Genomic DNA, 15,550 nt, shown 5'->3' with positions numbered 1-15,550 from the left:
TTCTCCACTCCCTTCTTCTCTCCATGATCTCCTCACACTTTGATCTAGATTCTCAACAATTCCATCTAGTCCCTGCGACTACCACTGGTTATAAATCCTTACCTTCCTACCATGTTCCCCCCAAACCTCCATCTGTCTTATCCTCTGCCAAATGGAAACGTCTCTGGTCCTTACGTATCCCATTGAATGCACGTAACGCCTGGTTCCGCATCCTTCATAATAAAGTCGCCACAAGAGACATTCTTCATGAACGGCAACCTCATATCCACCATCCCTTTTATAAGATCTGCCACTCATCCACCGAATCATTGGAACACTTCCTCTTTGCCTGTCCCCACAAACGATCCTTTTGGTCTTCCGCCCTCTCCACTTCCATGCCCCCCCCTCTCATTTCCCAAAACAGTTACCAAAACTTCCAGAAATTCCTTCTTTCCGAACACAACCCTTCTCGTCAAGATCATTCCATCTATCTGGATCTCTCTGCTTACCAGGTTTTCGCCTGCATGCTACAAACTATATGGTATCACCACTACCAGTTTACATTCCAGGACAAACCTTTCCTACCATCACTTTTACTCTCATCACTTCGTAGCTCATTAAATACCTTACATTTCCAAGAAACCTTAGATCAGTCTTCATAATTAGTCCCCCCAATATATATCCAGTCTTTTTTCCTCTCCCATCTAATAGGCGTACGTAAAAGGACTTTAAATAAAGCAATACAATTGCCCTACAAAAAAAATTTTTTATTCGACTACTGGGAAGCTGGGAAGGCCCAGGCAGAGGAGCATATTAATTTTATTGTTCATTATTTTTTTTCAAGAAGGGCCAAGTAGAGAGTTCCTAAACCACCACTTGAGTATTACACATACTTCGCTACTATAAGCGTAGAGAATTTGAATTCACAAGATCTAATCTTTACGACTTGAAATTTTGATGGAAGGGAGAGTTTCAGGGCTTCTCAAATGATTTCATCAACTTAAAATACTCGGAAACATTTTTAATATTATCTTTTCAAGTATGGTGTTCATAGATAGATCAAGCCAATCAGTTTCATTGATACTCCATCATGATCTGATATACTGTTGCATGGTAGTTGATAGTTGTGAACTTGATAATCTTTTTGATTCGTAACTTAAATGCTAAAAGCAAGGCATGTTTGCTGAGAGTATTATTCTCTTCTTCGTCAGAGTAATGTGCATCGCTAATGACACAAGGTACAGCTGAATTCATGATCATCGTAAAATGCCAGGAGGAGGTAACAAACATACTGAATAGATAAAATTATATACGACTACAAAGCTTAAACAGTACTTTGTTACATGCCTTTAATAAAACGAGTAACTTGATTCCACACATTGGGAGTTACAATGGATTTAACTCGAATTAAAGAAGTTTTATGGCTGAATAAGCTACAGCGCGATAATATGCTTTATGCATGGTAAAACATGCAATGTTACAAGAGTTACGCTTTCAATATATGATGATAGATGTAATTTGTCTACCTAAATAAAGAAGACGCTCGACATAAACGTCTCAATAAGAGCTTGCTCCTAGTCGATTTGCTTTCCCATGTCCCTTTAAACATGTTTGTGTATATAATTTGCATTCAATGCAGTTAATCATCTGAGATTTTCTAGAGTCTAATGTAAATCAAGTGTGATCATTGCTCTTTAATGAGGCCCAAGAATTCGGTGCATTGCGTATGACTACCTCCTCCTTTATACCAAGAAGAGAATGTATTAAAAATCACTGCAACTAGGTTTATAAAATAAAAGAAGGTTCGACATGACTGACAGGAAAATCTGTATAAAAGAGACTGATTTCTGTTTGTGATAATTTGAAACTGACCAAATGTTTAGTCAGAGATTGCTTGGAAGCCCAGGTTTTTAAAGAGATTATGTTGGAGAGGGTGCATTCAAATATACGTGTATATATATATATATATATATATATATACATTCTGAATAATAGTGTGCTATTATTGTACATAAGCTCACAACATTGTATTGTAGCCATCGTGTATTACTCGAAAACAAGTTATCATTTGTTAAAGCCTCCAATTTCAGACTTGATGCTTAATATGTCTGTACATGTGTATTTTCAAGATGTATAATACACGAAATGCATTCTGATATAGTATACAAATATGCTGGCTACCTTGCACTCGTCTATTCAGGTATCATGGAGTGGTTTACATCATTAGGTAGGATAAAAGTTGTCTGTTCTATCTTTATAATAATGCAAAAGGGAATCCACCGATGAGTGTAAATCGACAAGGCTGCTCCACATGTTGAGAGCCAAACATCAAATTGGAATGCTCAGCAGAAAGAGCCTCTTACTACTGCCAGCAAGCGCTTTTTATAACACTTTTTGATTCTTTTTTGTGGTATAGTTTATTTCGCTGTTTGTTTACATCAAGAAAAAGATCTGCAAACCCCTATTTTAGCCGAAGAAAGCTTGTTTTTGAACGGTGCACTAGGTCCCCAATAAAAAGAGCGTAATTTTCTATTTGCGTTTATCAGTTGGTATATCATACATGCATAAATCAGCGATATTCTTTGATTTCGAGATTTTTTCAATTTTAGTAAAAAGTAGATAATTCACGGGCAATGTTGATGCAATTGAAAACTCGCTGGATAGATAAACTACTGGCGTATAGATATGAAGAAATAATAGAGTGACAGTGCAAAGTATAGCCAAAGCAAAATCATAAAACCCTGGAAACACATCTCTAAAAGAGACTACATCCTCTGGATATATTCAATAATGTTTTCATCGTATATACATGGCGCTAAATTATTCCCTTGCTGTCCCCCTCTTTTAGCGCCTATTTAAATCTTTTCTTTATATCGTGCTCAACTAAATCGACTGTGGTTTACTCACATTGATACTAGCAATTGCGGTTTTAATAGCAAGCATTGTCTGCAGAAAATGATTAGTTGAGGGGGGAGGGAAAGACAAGATAAAGGAGTTGCGTGATGTATGCACAATATTGAGATTTCTATCTGTACAAAAACAGCAAATACTAGTGTTTTCTCCTTCATCTCAATCGAAAATATGATGTAGAAGGGGAAAAAAGCGTATTTTATAGAGATGGTTTGAAAAAGGAGCTTTGGCATTACCTTGCATTTGTGTATATATACAACAAGTCTCAACTCCTGAATTAGCTAACAAATAAATGGAATCAGTGCTTGATTCTATCAGAAAATTAGCACCTTTTTTCACTCTGCATAGTTCAAAGACTAACATGGCTTTGATTAAACGAGAAACTTTGTCCGAAGATAGTGGCAACTATGCCACTGCTACTACGAAATACGGGTCTACTCCTACAAACAACAACAACAATAACAACAACAATGGCTACAATACCAATAATAACAATATTCCTTACAACAACAATAATAACAACTGGCCTATTGCTAACAACAACAATAACAATGGCTACAATACTAATAACAATGGTTACAACAATAATGCACCTTCTTATTTACCCATTGATATTGGGGATCAAGGGGGCAAAATGAATGCCAAGGTTGTCATCATTGTAGTTTCGGTCATCTGTGGCGTAGGTTTACTTGCTGAGCATTGAAAAAGAAATTCCAATCCTTGCCTGTCAGTACGTTTTAATAATAATAATAATAAAAAAAAACGCTCAAATTTCTTGTATCATATGGTGCTCTCTTCTGCCCTTTTCTATCCACTCTTAAATCAGACTAAACTTCTCTAATACATTATAATATAAAGAATATGCTTTATTCAGTGCTCAATAAAAATGATAGTAAAACATTAGGTCTTAAGGTATTATATTTACAAAAGCATCTTTGCGACGAATGCAGAGACAGCTAATGTTGTGGTGAAAGAAGCAATGCTGCGACCAGCACCAGAGGATTCACCGTCAGTGGCAGCTTTGTTCTTCTTGTCATCGATTTCCTCCTTGTCATAATTGGTAGCATCCCAAGTGCTTTCAGACGTGTAAGGGCCCAAAGGAGGTAGATCATCAACATCGTTAAAGTTCAATTGCTGTTGAACAGCAACAGATCTAGTATTGACCCATTCAGCAACACCCATACTCTCGCCGTCAGTAGCATTCAAGTTGTTTTCAAAGTTCCAGAGAGTCCATTGAGGCTTAATACCGACGGATTCAGCAGGGAGACTAAGATCGTATTCGACATCTTCTCTAAGCATAGCCTTCCAAGCCTCAAGACGAGGGTTAACAGCACTGGCCTTGAAGAAACGCTTTACAAGAGTTTGGACAACTTTCTCAAATTCAGCCTTGTAATAGGGTGACTTGATAACAGCATCAATCAAAGGACGTTGAGAATCAGGACGAGTAAAGTTTTCATAAGGAGTAGTAGACATATAGTGGGGAGCACCCAGACCAAAGGTTTCATCAAAGTCGTAACTGATTATTGTCCATTGACCAGAGCTGGTTTCCTTTGTGAGATAGTAGTTACTAGCTTGATGCCAAAAGCCTGTTTTAGCTATTTAGTAACATGCATATACATGGGCTAGGACTATTCAAACTTACCATCCCAAGAACCAGAGAGGAAGTTCATTGCCATGTGGATCATGAGATTTTGAGGATTAAGAAGCTTCTCGAGAGGGCCTTTGCTTGCTTCATCAACCATTTGAGTAGGATCAATAGCAGCGAGCTCCTTGATGAATTCAATGAGAGGAGTTTTTGCATTAGTCTCGTTAAGGGTCTTCTTCATGTTGCCTGCATCTTCAAGCTTATAGATGGTGTCATTGTAAGATTCTTGCAAATCATCCTTGTAGACGAGGTTGCCTTCAAAAGAAGGGCTCAAAGCGTTACCCTTATAGGTGGGACCAGTGTATTGGAACTTTTGATTGCCACCACGCAAAGCGGCATTAATAAAGTTGGTAGTGGAATCATCAGTCATCAAGTAGAGACCCATTGGTTTGTTGTTTACAAAGAGACGAACAAAGTTGCCTTGAAGAGTAGCACCGCCAGAGGCAGCCAAACAGTCGAGCATCAACTTTTCACGACTAGAGACATAAGCATAAACATTAGTAAACATACAGGCAAATGGAAGGGTCAGAATGCTTACACAAAAGTGGGATCAGTTTCGTGGGCTCTTAATTTGAAGGTGGTACGGCCGTAAATAAGCTCCTTGGGGCCAGTCTTGGTGAATTCATTGAGCTTGACCTTGTAGGATTGCTTTGCAAACTCTCTAGTAGATTGCCCACTGTTCTTAATACCAGCATTGGTGAAAGAAAAGACCTCCTTATTGGCAATGTAAGTCATTTTGGAAACTTGAGTATAATCATGGCTACCGAGAGGATTAGCCAAGATTTCACTGAAACCAGTAGCATTGGCTTCCAAAATGATGGTGGCAATTTCATCGGAGCGGTTCATATTGCTTTGAAGAGGGTGATAAATGGGGTTGTAGGCTTGAGGGAGAGCAGGCACATTGTAGACAGTTTGGGTTCTATTGAAGAATTCGTTACCAGTGGCAGCAATACCAGCTTGTTGGGCTCGGAAGTTGGTTTCAACGACATCACCAGCACCACCAGTGAGGGAATATCGGTATTGCTCCCCAGCAGGAGCAACGCCCTTGAAGATGTTGGGATAATCAGTGGATCTGGTTAAAGGATAGGCTTGACCACCCACAATGACAGCTACATTTTGCTGATCTTGGGGGAATGCGACGACAGAGTATTCGACATCTGCAGCTTGAATAATTTGAAAGAAAAGGACAGCTAAACTGAGGTAGCTAACAAATCTCATTTTGGATTGATGTATTGTGTAGGTCTATAAAGTGTTTCTCGTTATCAATGAGTCCTTCATATTTATATGATTTTCTCAAATTGTAGAATATTCAGAACAATGTAATAATTCATTTTCCTCATCTTCTGATTATACTGCAATATTGTGCGTGTTTGTGTATATACTCTAAATCTTTTTTTAGAAATGTATCTCAGTGTTTACGTGTTGTCTTGAAGATCTACCAAAGCATCATCGCTATTGAAGCCATGTATAGACAACACCAAGTAACTGAAATCATTCCCAATGCTATATGCTATAGGCACAGGCACTCTTATTGTCTGATCTATGCTAATGCAATGTAACAGCAATTACCATATTCAACGCCTAGTACAAATATAGCGTTCAATACAGAAAAATCTTTCCGGGATTTACAGAAAGTCTGAGTTTTCCATCACTTCTTCAAAGTCTTTTCTGACTGATCTTGCAGTGAAGCAAGCACTTGACAGTGGTTATTTTTATTAATTCTTACAAGACTATTTTACTGTTCAGAGGTCTATAAATAAGTGCTCAGGTCGTATCAAATACGCTGTATAATGCTCCTGTTTTCTACAGGATTGTAAGCAACGTGAATTTCAATAAACCAATGTAGATCTGCATTGGCATTTGCCCTGCCAATAAACAGATCATCTACATTCATTGAATTAACCCAATCTTCAGCTGAATGCCCATACCAATTGCCATACTTGTCGACCATGGAATACCTATTATTAAATTATAGAATCCTTGACTTTTCTTACATGGAAAAAAAGACCACATCCGTGTAACATGCTTGATAAATACGCCTGCTCACGTTTGTTATTGCTTGTGCTACCAACATGAGTGATATTATTATGCGGTTTTTTAGCGTCGACCTGGTATAAAAACAATAACCAGATGAGTGGGGACCCTCTTTTTCTGTGCAATTCATCCAACAGGATTATATCATACATGCTTTATTTTTAGGAGCTTAGCAATGCAATGAAACAAATTCTATTATAAATGATAGAGTCATTGCAATCGAGAAAAAGCATCATCTAATCTATTAATGCAAACATAACCATGGTTTCGGATTGACATGTGCGCACACGCACAGTGTCTTGATGATTTACATTGGACTCATAAACGTTTCCCTGGAATTGAATAGGATATACGGGAAACTTCCTCCGAAGACTAGCAGATATTATTGGTTAATTTGATTCTCAAGGCTTCTCTTCATCATGATGAAGACTTACGGAAGATCTATGGACAGAATATTTCACTGCTTTTGAAGCATAATTAATTTTCATCATTTTGAGGTCTATTATGAGAGCGAGAGAGCTCTTCTGGCGGGGAGGCCAAGTTGTAATTGGAACGGATGTGCCTTGTGAAGATGCCTCTAATATTTAAGACGCTATTGGTATCTCGACTCTACATCTAATGTGCCTGTTAGTATGCAAATATGAAGTCTAACAGTGAGTAACTACACGCCAGAAGACCACAACAGTGTATGGAAAAAAAGCGTGATTTGCATATAACCACAAAGCGTTGTTCATCTCTCATTTTGCGATCCAATGTGTTTTAGATATCGCGTTGTATACATTTACAGAGAGTCGAAGAAGAAAATAATCAAATGCTTTTAATCTTTCATTGTTTGCAACACACAACATATACTTGATAATAACCATTCGACTGTAATTACGGCAGTGCAGTTTCGTTCAAGCCAGTCAAATCACTATCTCATAAATCAGTCATTGCTTGCAATAAATGCCTTATTGGCATGGGCCAATTCAGCATCATTGCACGGTTGTATGAACGGAAACAATTCATTCCTAAATGGATAGCATACTGGCAGTACCGCTTTCTATTCACAAATATGCAAAACACAGCTAAATTTGGATGCATTTGAGCTACTAATTCTCGCGTTAGAAGCCGATTTAGATCACAGGAATAGCACCAAACAATTGCTCTCGCCTCGTATTACCTTGCTGGCACCTTTGCTCAACTTTTTTTTTGGATCGCCATAAATCGACCAAAAAGCATAAGGTACCCCTCATGGCTTTTATCAAAAAAACAAACGATCGCGTTTTTCATCTCCAAAATGAAGACTTTTACTAAGCCATATATTACTTCAAAATGTTGCCCTCGATCCAACGCAACCCCTGAAATCACGTTTGAGGGATCTTCATATGCAAAATCTTGACATTTTTGCCAAAAACCATATTTCATATTTTCTAAAATTGCTCAATGTGTTTGTTCAAAATGTCTTCTATTATTAGCACTATTAGATACGCCTTGAAAAGTACTCCTAGAATGCATTAGGAAGCATTTTTTTTTTTTTTTTTTGTAGGGGAGTCGAGCTCCAGGTTTTATTTAAAGTCCTTAAAATGTCATGCTGAGGGAAAGAAAAGACTGTTGGTGGACCCAATGTCTGCAAAGAAGGGGAATAAGATATTTTGAACTAAGTTGGGAAAGAAATCTACTACTAATAAGGTGCGACTCCTAGAGCCAGTACAGTCTTGCGGAAATCGTCAAAATATAGATCATGGATAAGAGTACAAAAACACCAAACGAGGACATCAGTACTACGTCAAAAAATCAAACAACTTGCGTCCACCAGGATTTGAACCGGGATCCTCCCGTTGGCATACGGGAGTTTTACCACTTCGCCCTACCACCAGGGGCTGCATTAGGAAGCATGGGACAATTATCACTATTTGTATAGTCGAATCAGGAAGAATAGTTCAAACAAGTCGAAGAATAGCAAAATTTGTCCAATCTAAAACGAAAAAAGTTAGTCGGAGTGTTAAATAAATTGGCTCGTTGTTGTTACGTTCGTTACTGGCAAAATCATTTCATTAAGACTTGCTGCTTTCAGAGCAAACAAGGGGACAGAAAGTCAGCTATCGATCGAGGAAAAAGCAGGCGTTTGACATAGATCAGATGTAAAGCCAGATGCTGATTCTCAATGCCGGCCACCTTCCTATCCGTTGGAATCTGATAGCCTTATATACAGCAGCCGTGGATGATTGGATGGCGGGTACCAAGAAAGTGCAGTTAATTAGCGACTAATGGTCACTCGATGCACAAATGCATTAAAATCTCCTGATTATAGATAGATTGATTTCCTACATGTTTTATTTTCTCAAATTGTACAGCTAGTCCCTACAATGCTGGTTCATTATAATAAATAGCGATTTTTTTGCAGCTCAATTTGCCCAATTTGAAGTGAGATGCTGCTGTCATGGTATAAGATTGGCTTGATGAAATCTGCAGTAATAGATGTATCCGTCAGCTTCAACTTCCTCAACTTGGTTCCTCTGGGTACATTATTGAAAAAGTCAAACAGAGTTTGGTCATTAATCTGCTGTCCCTCCAATTCAATGGTCCTTAATTCCAAGCAAGCTGCTGGATGATGTGGTGTCAGCAGCTTTGCTAATGTATTTCCTAGCTCCAGCGTGAGTAAATCTCTGCAATTGGAGATTGTCAAGCATTGTAATCTGGGATGGGTTTGACAAAAGTCGAGCAATTCTTGATGAGTTACTGCGTCCATCTGGACCAAGTTCATTGACTTGAGCTTTCTCGGCGGTAGAGTCATAAATGCAGACGCCAGGAGTGGTGTTGTCTTCAGTGTCACATGCTGTAATTGTGCAAGGCCAGAAAAATCACAATCCAGCATGAATGGATAGGAATCAATACCACCCATGCACAGTGTATGCAGCCTAGTATTGTATTTAGTGATTTCTCGGATAGTTTCCGTTTTCAATGTAGTTGGATGTCCTAGCGTCATTTCCACAATATTTGGGCAGCACTTGACAAGCTTCGATGCTCGCATATCAATACCATACTTGTTTACTGGAGTCAAATCAATAGACCTAATGAAGCTTCCATACGGTAGAATGGAATTGCAACTTGTAACCGTCTTGACAAAACTGATAAAAGTCAAGTAGTTTTTGATACGATAATGTCTATTCTCGAATGCTTTAGTGTATGTGAAGTAGAGCTTTGCATAGCATACTCAGCTCATTTTTACCTGTACAACAATTGACATGCGAAATAAGCCCAGGTTTTATTCACCGTAATTGCAACTTTTACAAACTTGTTGCCATTGATAGCGATTGCATACTTGCATACAACTTGTTGCAAATCAAGCGGTAACCTGGGAACCATTTAGATATTCAAGTAATGGGTGAGTGTGTGAGAGAAAAATACTGAAAAAGCATATAATGTAGTATCCATTTTCAAAACATAGAGTGACCGGGCTAGATATGCCACACTCTTGTCATGCTCACATTGCGAGTCGGACATCCAGCGTTTTGAAGCAGCTATAGTTTATGAGCATGCTCTTGATGAACGATCAGAGACGCATGTAGGCAGTCTAATACTGACTTGCCGTACTAGGCAATATGTTTGACTTTGGTATTCATAAGAGATTCAAGCAAAGATATATGTCGTATTGTCATGTCGTTATTTTTTTTTTTGCATGATTCCCTGTATCGAATTTCCATAAATATCTCCACAATTCAAATGCTTGAGCCCTCATGTCAGAAATATACAGCCAAGTTGGACTTGATGAAATGCTCAATGAAAAGCAATTCCACGATGTAGCCCAGATTTGTAAAGATGGAATTTGGTGGTGCCTTCACTTTAATATTCTCATGAGCAACATAACGGATTTATTATTACCCTCCAATAAAGCATGCATGATCTTGCTCATCATGGATCTACAATGTATCATTCTGCCAATGATACAGTCTTGCGTTTACAAACTATGAATGAAATACAATATTTCGGTGGTATTTATGACACATTTGATCTTATGTATACAAGGCTTTTCGCTATAAAGAATTCTTGTTGTGAGTGTTGCCATGCTCATACATTTTGTTGCATTTGGATGCAAATAAAATACATCACACCATATTCATCAAATGATGGCATAAATTGCAATAATGCTCAAGAAAAAAAATGGTATCAACCAAACAATTCATCAAGTTAAGATTGTTGCGCCATCATCTAGATGATTGCGTGCACTATTTGACAGTAATCTTTCAATACTGTTAGTATTTGTACCTGCTTATCAATTCCCGAGCATTAGGCTTTAGTATCCAGCATAAGAAAACGTCAAGATATCACATGTAACTTATAAAACGGCCATAGTATCTCCAATGCTACGTAAAGACACCTTTGATTTGAATCCTTAGTTTGCGCTTTTGAGATCCCATTGCTCATTTTGAAGAGCAAAACGAAAAATTACTGCAAAAAGCGTGTGTAACTTGCAAATCCTATTATGGAATTTAAAGCAGAATCGCGCAATCACTTCAATTCATTTGCAAAAGTCAACTAGACAATAGTCATTTGTTATGGGAAAGTTGTCTTATTTACAAAATATATAAATACTAGATAATATTTACCATTTTTACTGCAATTCATCAAGTATAAATCATATATCTGAAAGAAAATCACAATGGCTCCTCCCAATACTGACGCTATCGTTCAAGAGATCGAAAAACTCAACCTTCAAACCCTCGCTCGTACCAAGGGAAACTACTTGGTTTATCCTGATGTCAAGGTAAACTATTGCAAAGCTTGAGCAGTACCATGTTACTTACATTTACATAGTACCCTGAACTCGAATTATTTGATCATCAAGATCCTGGACATCGTGCTGATCCAAAGAAGGCTTCTCTCTACGACAATGCTGAAAAGATCTTTGATTTGACTCCTCACATTGGTACTGAGGTTCATGGCCTCCAATTGAGCGCTTTGACCGATACTCAAAAGGACGACTTGGCATTGTTGGTTGCTGAACGTGGTGTTGTCTTTTTCAGAGATCAAGACATTGACGTTTATCAAGCTCGTGAATGGGCTAAATACTTTGGTCCTCTGTAAGTTGCTGAAATGCATCTGCCTAAATACCACAATACTTATTCTCTATCATTAGCCATATTCACAACACATTTGGTCATCCTCCTGGACTTCCTGAAGTCCATGTTGTCTACTTTGATGCTGATACCTTGAAAAAGTACAAGTCCATTGGTGGTGTCAATTTCGGTCAACGCAGTGCAGCAGACGGCTGGCACTCAGATGTTACATACGACAATCAACCAGCTGGCTTGACTTTGCTCAAGATTGACACGTTACCTGAAGAAGCTGGAGGGGATACTTTGTGGTCATCTGGGTACACTGCCTATGATAGACTCTCACCCGCTTTCCAAAAGTTCCTTGAGGGTTTAGAGGCTGTTCACTCTGGTCAACAGCAAGTAGACGAAGCAAACCGTGCTGGCCATGTTGTTCGTCGCAAGACTTGGACCTCTGTTCATCCCGTTGTTCGTACTCACCCTGTTACTGGCTGGAAATGTAAGGCATTTAATGATTTGTTGTTGCTGTTGATGGTGATCTAACACTTTACATTCTGATAGCTTTGTTCGTCCAGCCTGGCTTCACTCGCTCCATTGTCGGCCTCAACAAGCGCGAGTCTGATATCATTCTTCAATATCTCTTTGACCACATCAGTGGCGGTGTTGACTTCCAAGTTCGTTTCAAGTGGCAAGAAAACAGTGTTGCTGTTTGGGATAATCGTTCTACTAACCACAATGCTGTCTTTGATTATCTATTTGGTAATAACAAGCGCCACGGGTACCGTCTCACACCCCAGGGCGAAAAGCCCTATTATGATCCCAACAGTAAATCAAGACAGCAAGATTTGGAGGAGAGAGAAGCGAAGCAATTGAATAAGTAGATATAAAGAATGGTGCTGTCTATTTACAGTTATACCACCATCATAGCTATAGCTTCAACAATCAGTTATCTACATATCTTTCTGTTGTGTATTTCATATTATAATAAACCTATTTTATTAAAATACTAAGAAAAGAAATACCTATTTTATCGTTGAAGAAGACAACTAATTTACTTCAGATGAATGCAATAGATTGAGCACCATAGCTTATCTGAAGTAGTATTACGAAAACCTACAGATTGTCAACGATACTATCCTCGTCGCCAAAATTTTCATCTCTAGAATCCTCGCTGTCGCTGTCCTCATTGGAAAGCGCATATTTGACACCATGAAACTGGCTAGTGTTTGCACTGGATCAATAAAACGTGTCAAATAATTAAGGTAGGAAAGCGAACACTAACCACTTCAAGGAATACAGTGTTTCGAGGCTAATGCCTGTACAACTGAAGCAGAACATAGCCAAATTTGGACCAAAAAGCATGAGGGGTACCTCATGGTTTTCATCGAAAATCAAACAATCGCATTTTTGACCTCAAAAATGAAGACTTCCACTAAAGTATATATTAAATCAAAATGTTCCTCTCAATCCAAAGCAACCCCTGGAATCACTTTTGTGGGGCCCTGATATGTAAAATCTCGACATTTTAGCCCAAAACGACATTTCATATTTGCATTGATTGCTCCATAAGTTTGTTCAAAACACTTGCTATAAGTAGAACCATTGGAAGCGTCTCGAAAGGTGCTCCTAGAAAGCTTATGCGAGTATGGTCGAGTCATTGCGACTTACATAGTGAAATTTCGTAAAACAAGTCGAATCGAGTCCAAAAAGTTACAAAATGAACAAATCACAACAAAATGTAGAGCGGCCATTTAGTCCATTTTGGCTGCCCTGCTGCATGCCTAATCATTGATGATAGTCGATGTTTGTGAAGCTGATGGCAAAGGAATTGAAGGTTGAGGCCTACTGAAGCTTAGCGTGGCTACTTTAGCCTGCATCTGTCGCGTGCTTTTTTTTATTTTTTATTTCTGTGAAGTTTGATCATTCCAAATGGCGAATCCAAATGCAAAAAAGCGAGATATAAAATGCCACATCAATGCCCTGCTCAGGATTACATAACCCACCACTCAGCATTGTATCACCACCAGAAATAGTCCTTACAAAGGTTGAATGCATAACAATGGAGGACAGTCGCCGAAATAAAGATGTGGTATGCAGTATCCACAGATTTGGGCGTATCAGCGTAGTGCACATGGATATTGGAGCTCGGCGCTCTCGGCACCCCCAATTTGACACGGTGCACATAAATTTGGATCCGACGAGCACCGAATAAAATTGGATGCATTTCTTTTCTATACGCACAACATGGATCGCCTTCCACTCGAGATTTACAACCAAATTACCTCCTACTTGACATACAATGAAAAACGAAAGCTTCTACTTGTGTGTCGCTATTGGCACAGCATGATCAAGAACGGCAACCTGTTCAACAGTTTTGGCATCAAAGGACCTCGAAAATTTGAGGCTGCTGCATTATTCTTTGATGAAAACGCATCACACAGAAAGCAGGTGCGCAGTTTACGCTTAACTAAACCAGAAGCTAATCTTGACTATGTATTGACGGTGCCGGAGCGTTTTCCCTGGATCAAGGACTTTGTGTGGGCTCATTATGGTGCGCACCAACATGAGATAGCAGCCATCACGCACACCAAAGTCTATCACTGGAGCAATTTGACGAGTTTTGAAGAAGTGAATCGATATCCATTGTCGACAGATATATTGAAGCATGGCGGTTTTGGTAACTTGACAAAATTGACCATCAGTTTTCATTTCAGTGGTGCTAGTTGCAGTGCCTTGGTGCAACAGCTCGTCAACGCACCTAAACTCAAGTACATTGATTTTGCATCTCCCAACATGGCACTTGCGGATTTGAAGCAATTGCACTTGAATGTGCCGCAGTTGGAGATTCTGCATTTGTCTGGTGTTGTGCAAGAAGAGGACGATTTTCTTCAAGGGCATGGACTGGAAACAGTGAGCATCGCTGGCCATTTGGCAACACTGTGGATGCGAAATATGAATTTAGCGAGAGGCGGGTTTGGATTGACGAATGCTTGGATGGCGTACATGGCAGCAAAGTACAGACAACTCGACAGTTTGACGATAGATGGTGTGGGCATGACAAGAGGGAGACAGGATTACTACGAGTCAAGATTAACGGATATCGCTGCTGAATGCCGGGGACTCACCACATACAAAGTCAATCTCTTTCCACTGACCTCAAGGATTGTGTCGGCCATGGACAGCAACCAAGTCAAATTGAAGAGAGTCGATCTCACAGGCGACTCCACAGAGAACCAAATTCAGCACTTGCTCAACTCTCAGCAATGTCAATCGCTAGAAACCATCACCATGGATAACATGCAACTTGCACCCCATGTGCTTTTCAACGCTTTAGAAGGATTCACCAAGCTCAAACATGTAGAGATTGGATACAAACACAGACAAAGCGTGTCTCTGGATGTTGTGTTACAGAAACTGAGATATCTAGAGACACTCAAACTATCCACATGGCATATTTGGCTTGACAGGCATGCAGTCGCCACGTTTCAAACAAAGTTGCGATCTCTGGTTTTGGAGAAATCCGATATTGATACGGCAAATGGGGACGTCATGTCGTTTTTAGCGAGCACCTGTCCTGATTTATCTAAATTGTCCATCCAAGGTCAAGTTCAGGATAACAACAACAGCAACACAGTGTTTCGAGTAGAGTTTCCTCAGCATTATTTTACATCCATCAAACTGGACATCTTTGGCAATGAATACTATCGAGTGAACAACCAACGCCAGGCAACATGGTATCAGTTTAGCGGCAGAAAATTACTGGCATCACACCAAGATGATCAAGCCATCCCAAAGGACCAGCCCCATGTATCCATTGTTTATAAAGGCTCAGCCAATCTGAACATTGGAGGAACCGATATCCCAAACTGGTGAGAGAGAGAGAGAGAGAGTGAGAGAGTGAGTAAGCCTCGAAAAACCTGTTTGAAATGAATGAAATATACGAGCG

General features: G+C 39.3%; 5 protein-coding genes across 5 annotated transcripts; 3 read left to right on the top strand and 2 right to left on the bottom strand.

The window, feature by feature from the left end:
• Positions 1–23: 23 nt before the first annotated feature.
• On the top strand, positions 24–641 carry ATC70_007463 (uncharacterized protein; the record flags this gene model as incomplete). The annotated part of the gene is made up of 1 exon (XM_064826722.1): positions 24–641. The coding sequence occupies one exon, from the start codon at positions 24–26 to the stop codon at positions 639–641; it is 618 nt and encodes a 205-aa protein (XP_064675779.1).
• A 3,169-nt stretch (positions 642–3,810) lies between these two features.
• On the bottom strand, positions 3,811–5,752 carry ATC70_007462 (uncharacterized protein; the record flags this gene model as incomplete). The annotated part of the gene is made up of 3 exons (XM_064826721.1): positions 3,811–4,475; positions 4,532–5,010; positions 5,073–5,752. 3 exons carry the CDS (start codon positions 5,750–5,752, stop codon positions 3,811–3,813), a joined length of 1,824 nt encoding a protein of 607 aa, XP_064675778.1.
• Positions 5,753–8,927: 3,175 nt separating this feature from the next.
• On the bottom strand, positions 8,928–9,916 carry ATC70_007461 (uncharacterized protein; the record flags this gene model as incomplete). Its single annotated transcript, XM_064826720.1, has 2 exons — positions 8,928–9,714; positions 9,780–9,916. 2 exons carry the CDS (start codon positions 9,914–9,916, stop codon positions 8,928–8,930), a joined length of 924 nt encoding a protein of 307 aa, XP_064675777.1.
• A 1,294-nt stretch (positions 9,917–11,210) lies between these two features.
• On the top strand, positions 11,211–12,485 carry ATC70_007460 (uncharacterized protein; the record flags this gene model as incomplete). The annotated part of the gene is made up of 4 exons (XM_064826719.1): positions 11,211–11,315; positions 11,366–11,631; positions 11,688–12,103; positions 12,166–12,485. The coding sequence occupies 4 exons, from the start codon at positions 11,211–11,213 to the stop codon at positions 12,483–12,485; spliced, it is 1,107 nt and encodes a 368-aa protein (XP_064675776.1).
• A 1,363-nt stretch (positions 12,486–13,848) lies between these two features.
• ATC70_007459 (uncharacterized protein) lies at positions 13,849–15,477 on the top strand (the record flags this gene model as incomplete). The annotated part of the gene is made up of 1 exon (XM_064826718.1): positions 13,849–15,477. The coding sequence occupies one exon, from the start codon at positions 13,849–13,851 to the stop codon at positions 15,475–15,477; it is 1,629 nt and encodes a 542-aa protein (XP_064675775.1).
• Positions 15,478–15,550: the final 73 nt, after the last annotated feature.

The sequence above is a fragment of the Mucor velutinosus genome (genome assembly GCF_035048745.1).
Source record: "Mucor velutinosus strain NIH1002 chromosome Unknown tig00001553, whole genome shotgun sequence".
NCBI classification, from domain to species: domain Eukaryota; kingdom Fungi; phylum Mucoromycota; class Mucoromycetes; order Mucorales; family Mucoraceae; genus Mucor; species Mucor velutinosus.
Note: the sequence above shows the minus strand (reverse complement) of the source record. Positions and strands in the feature narration are given on the sequence as shown.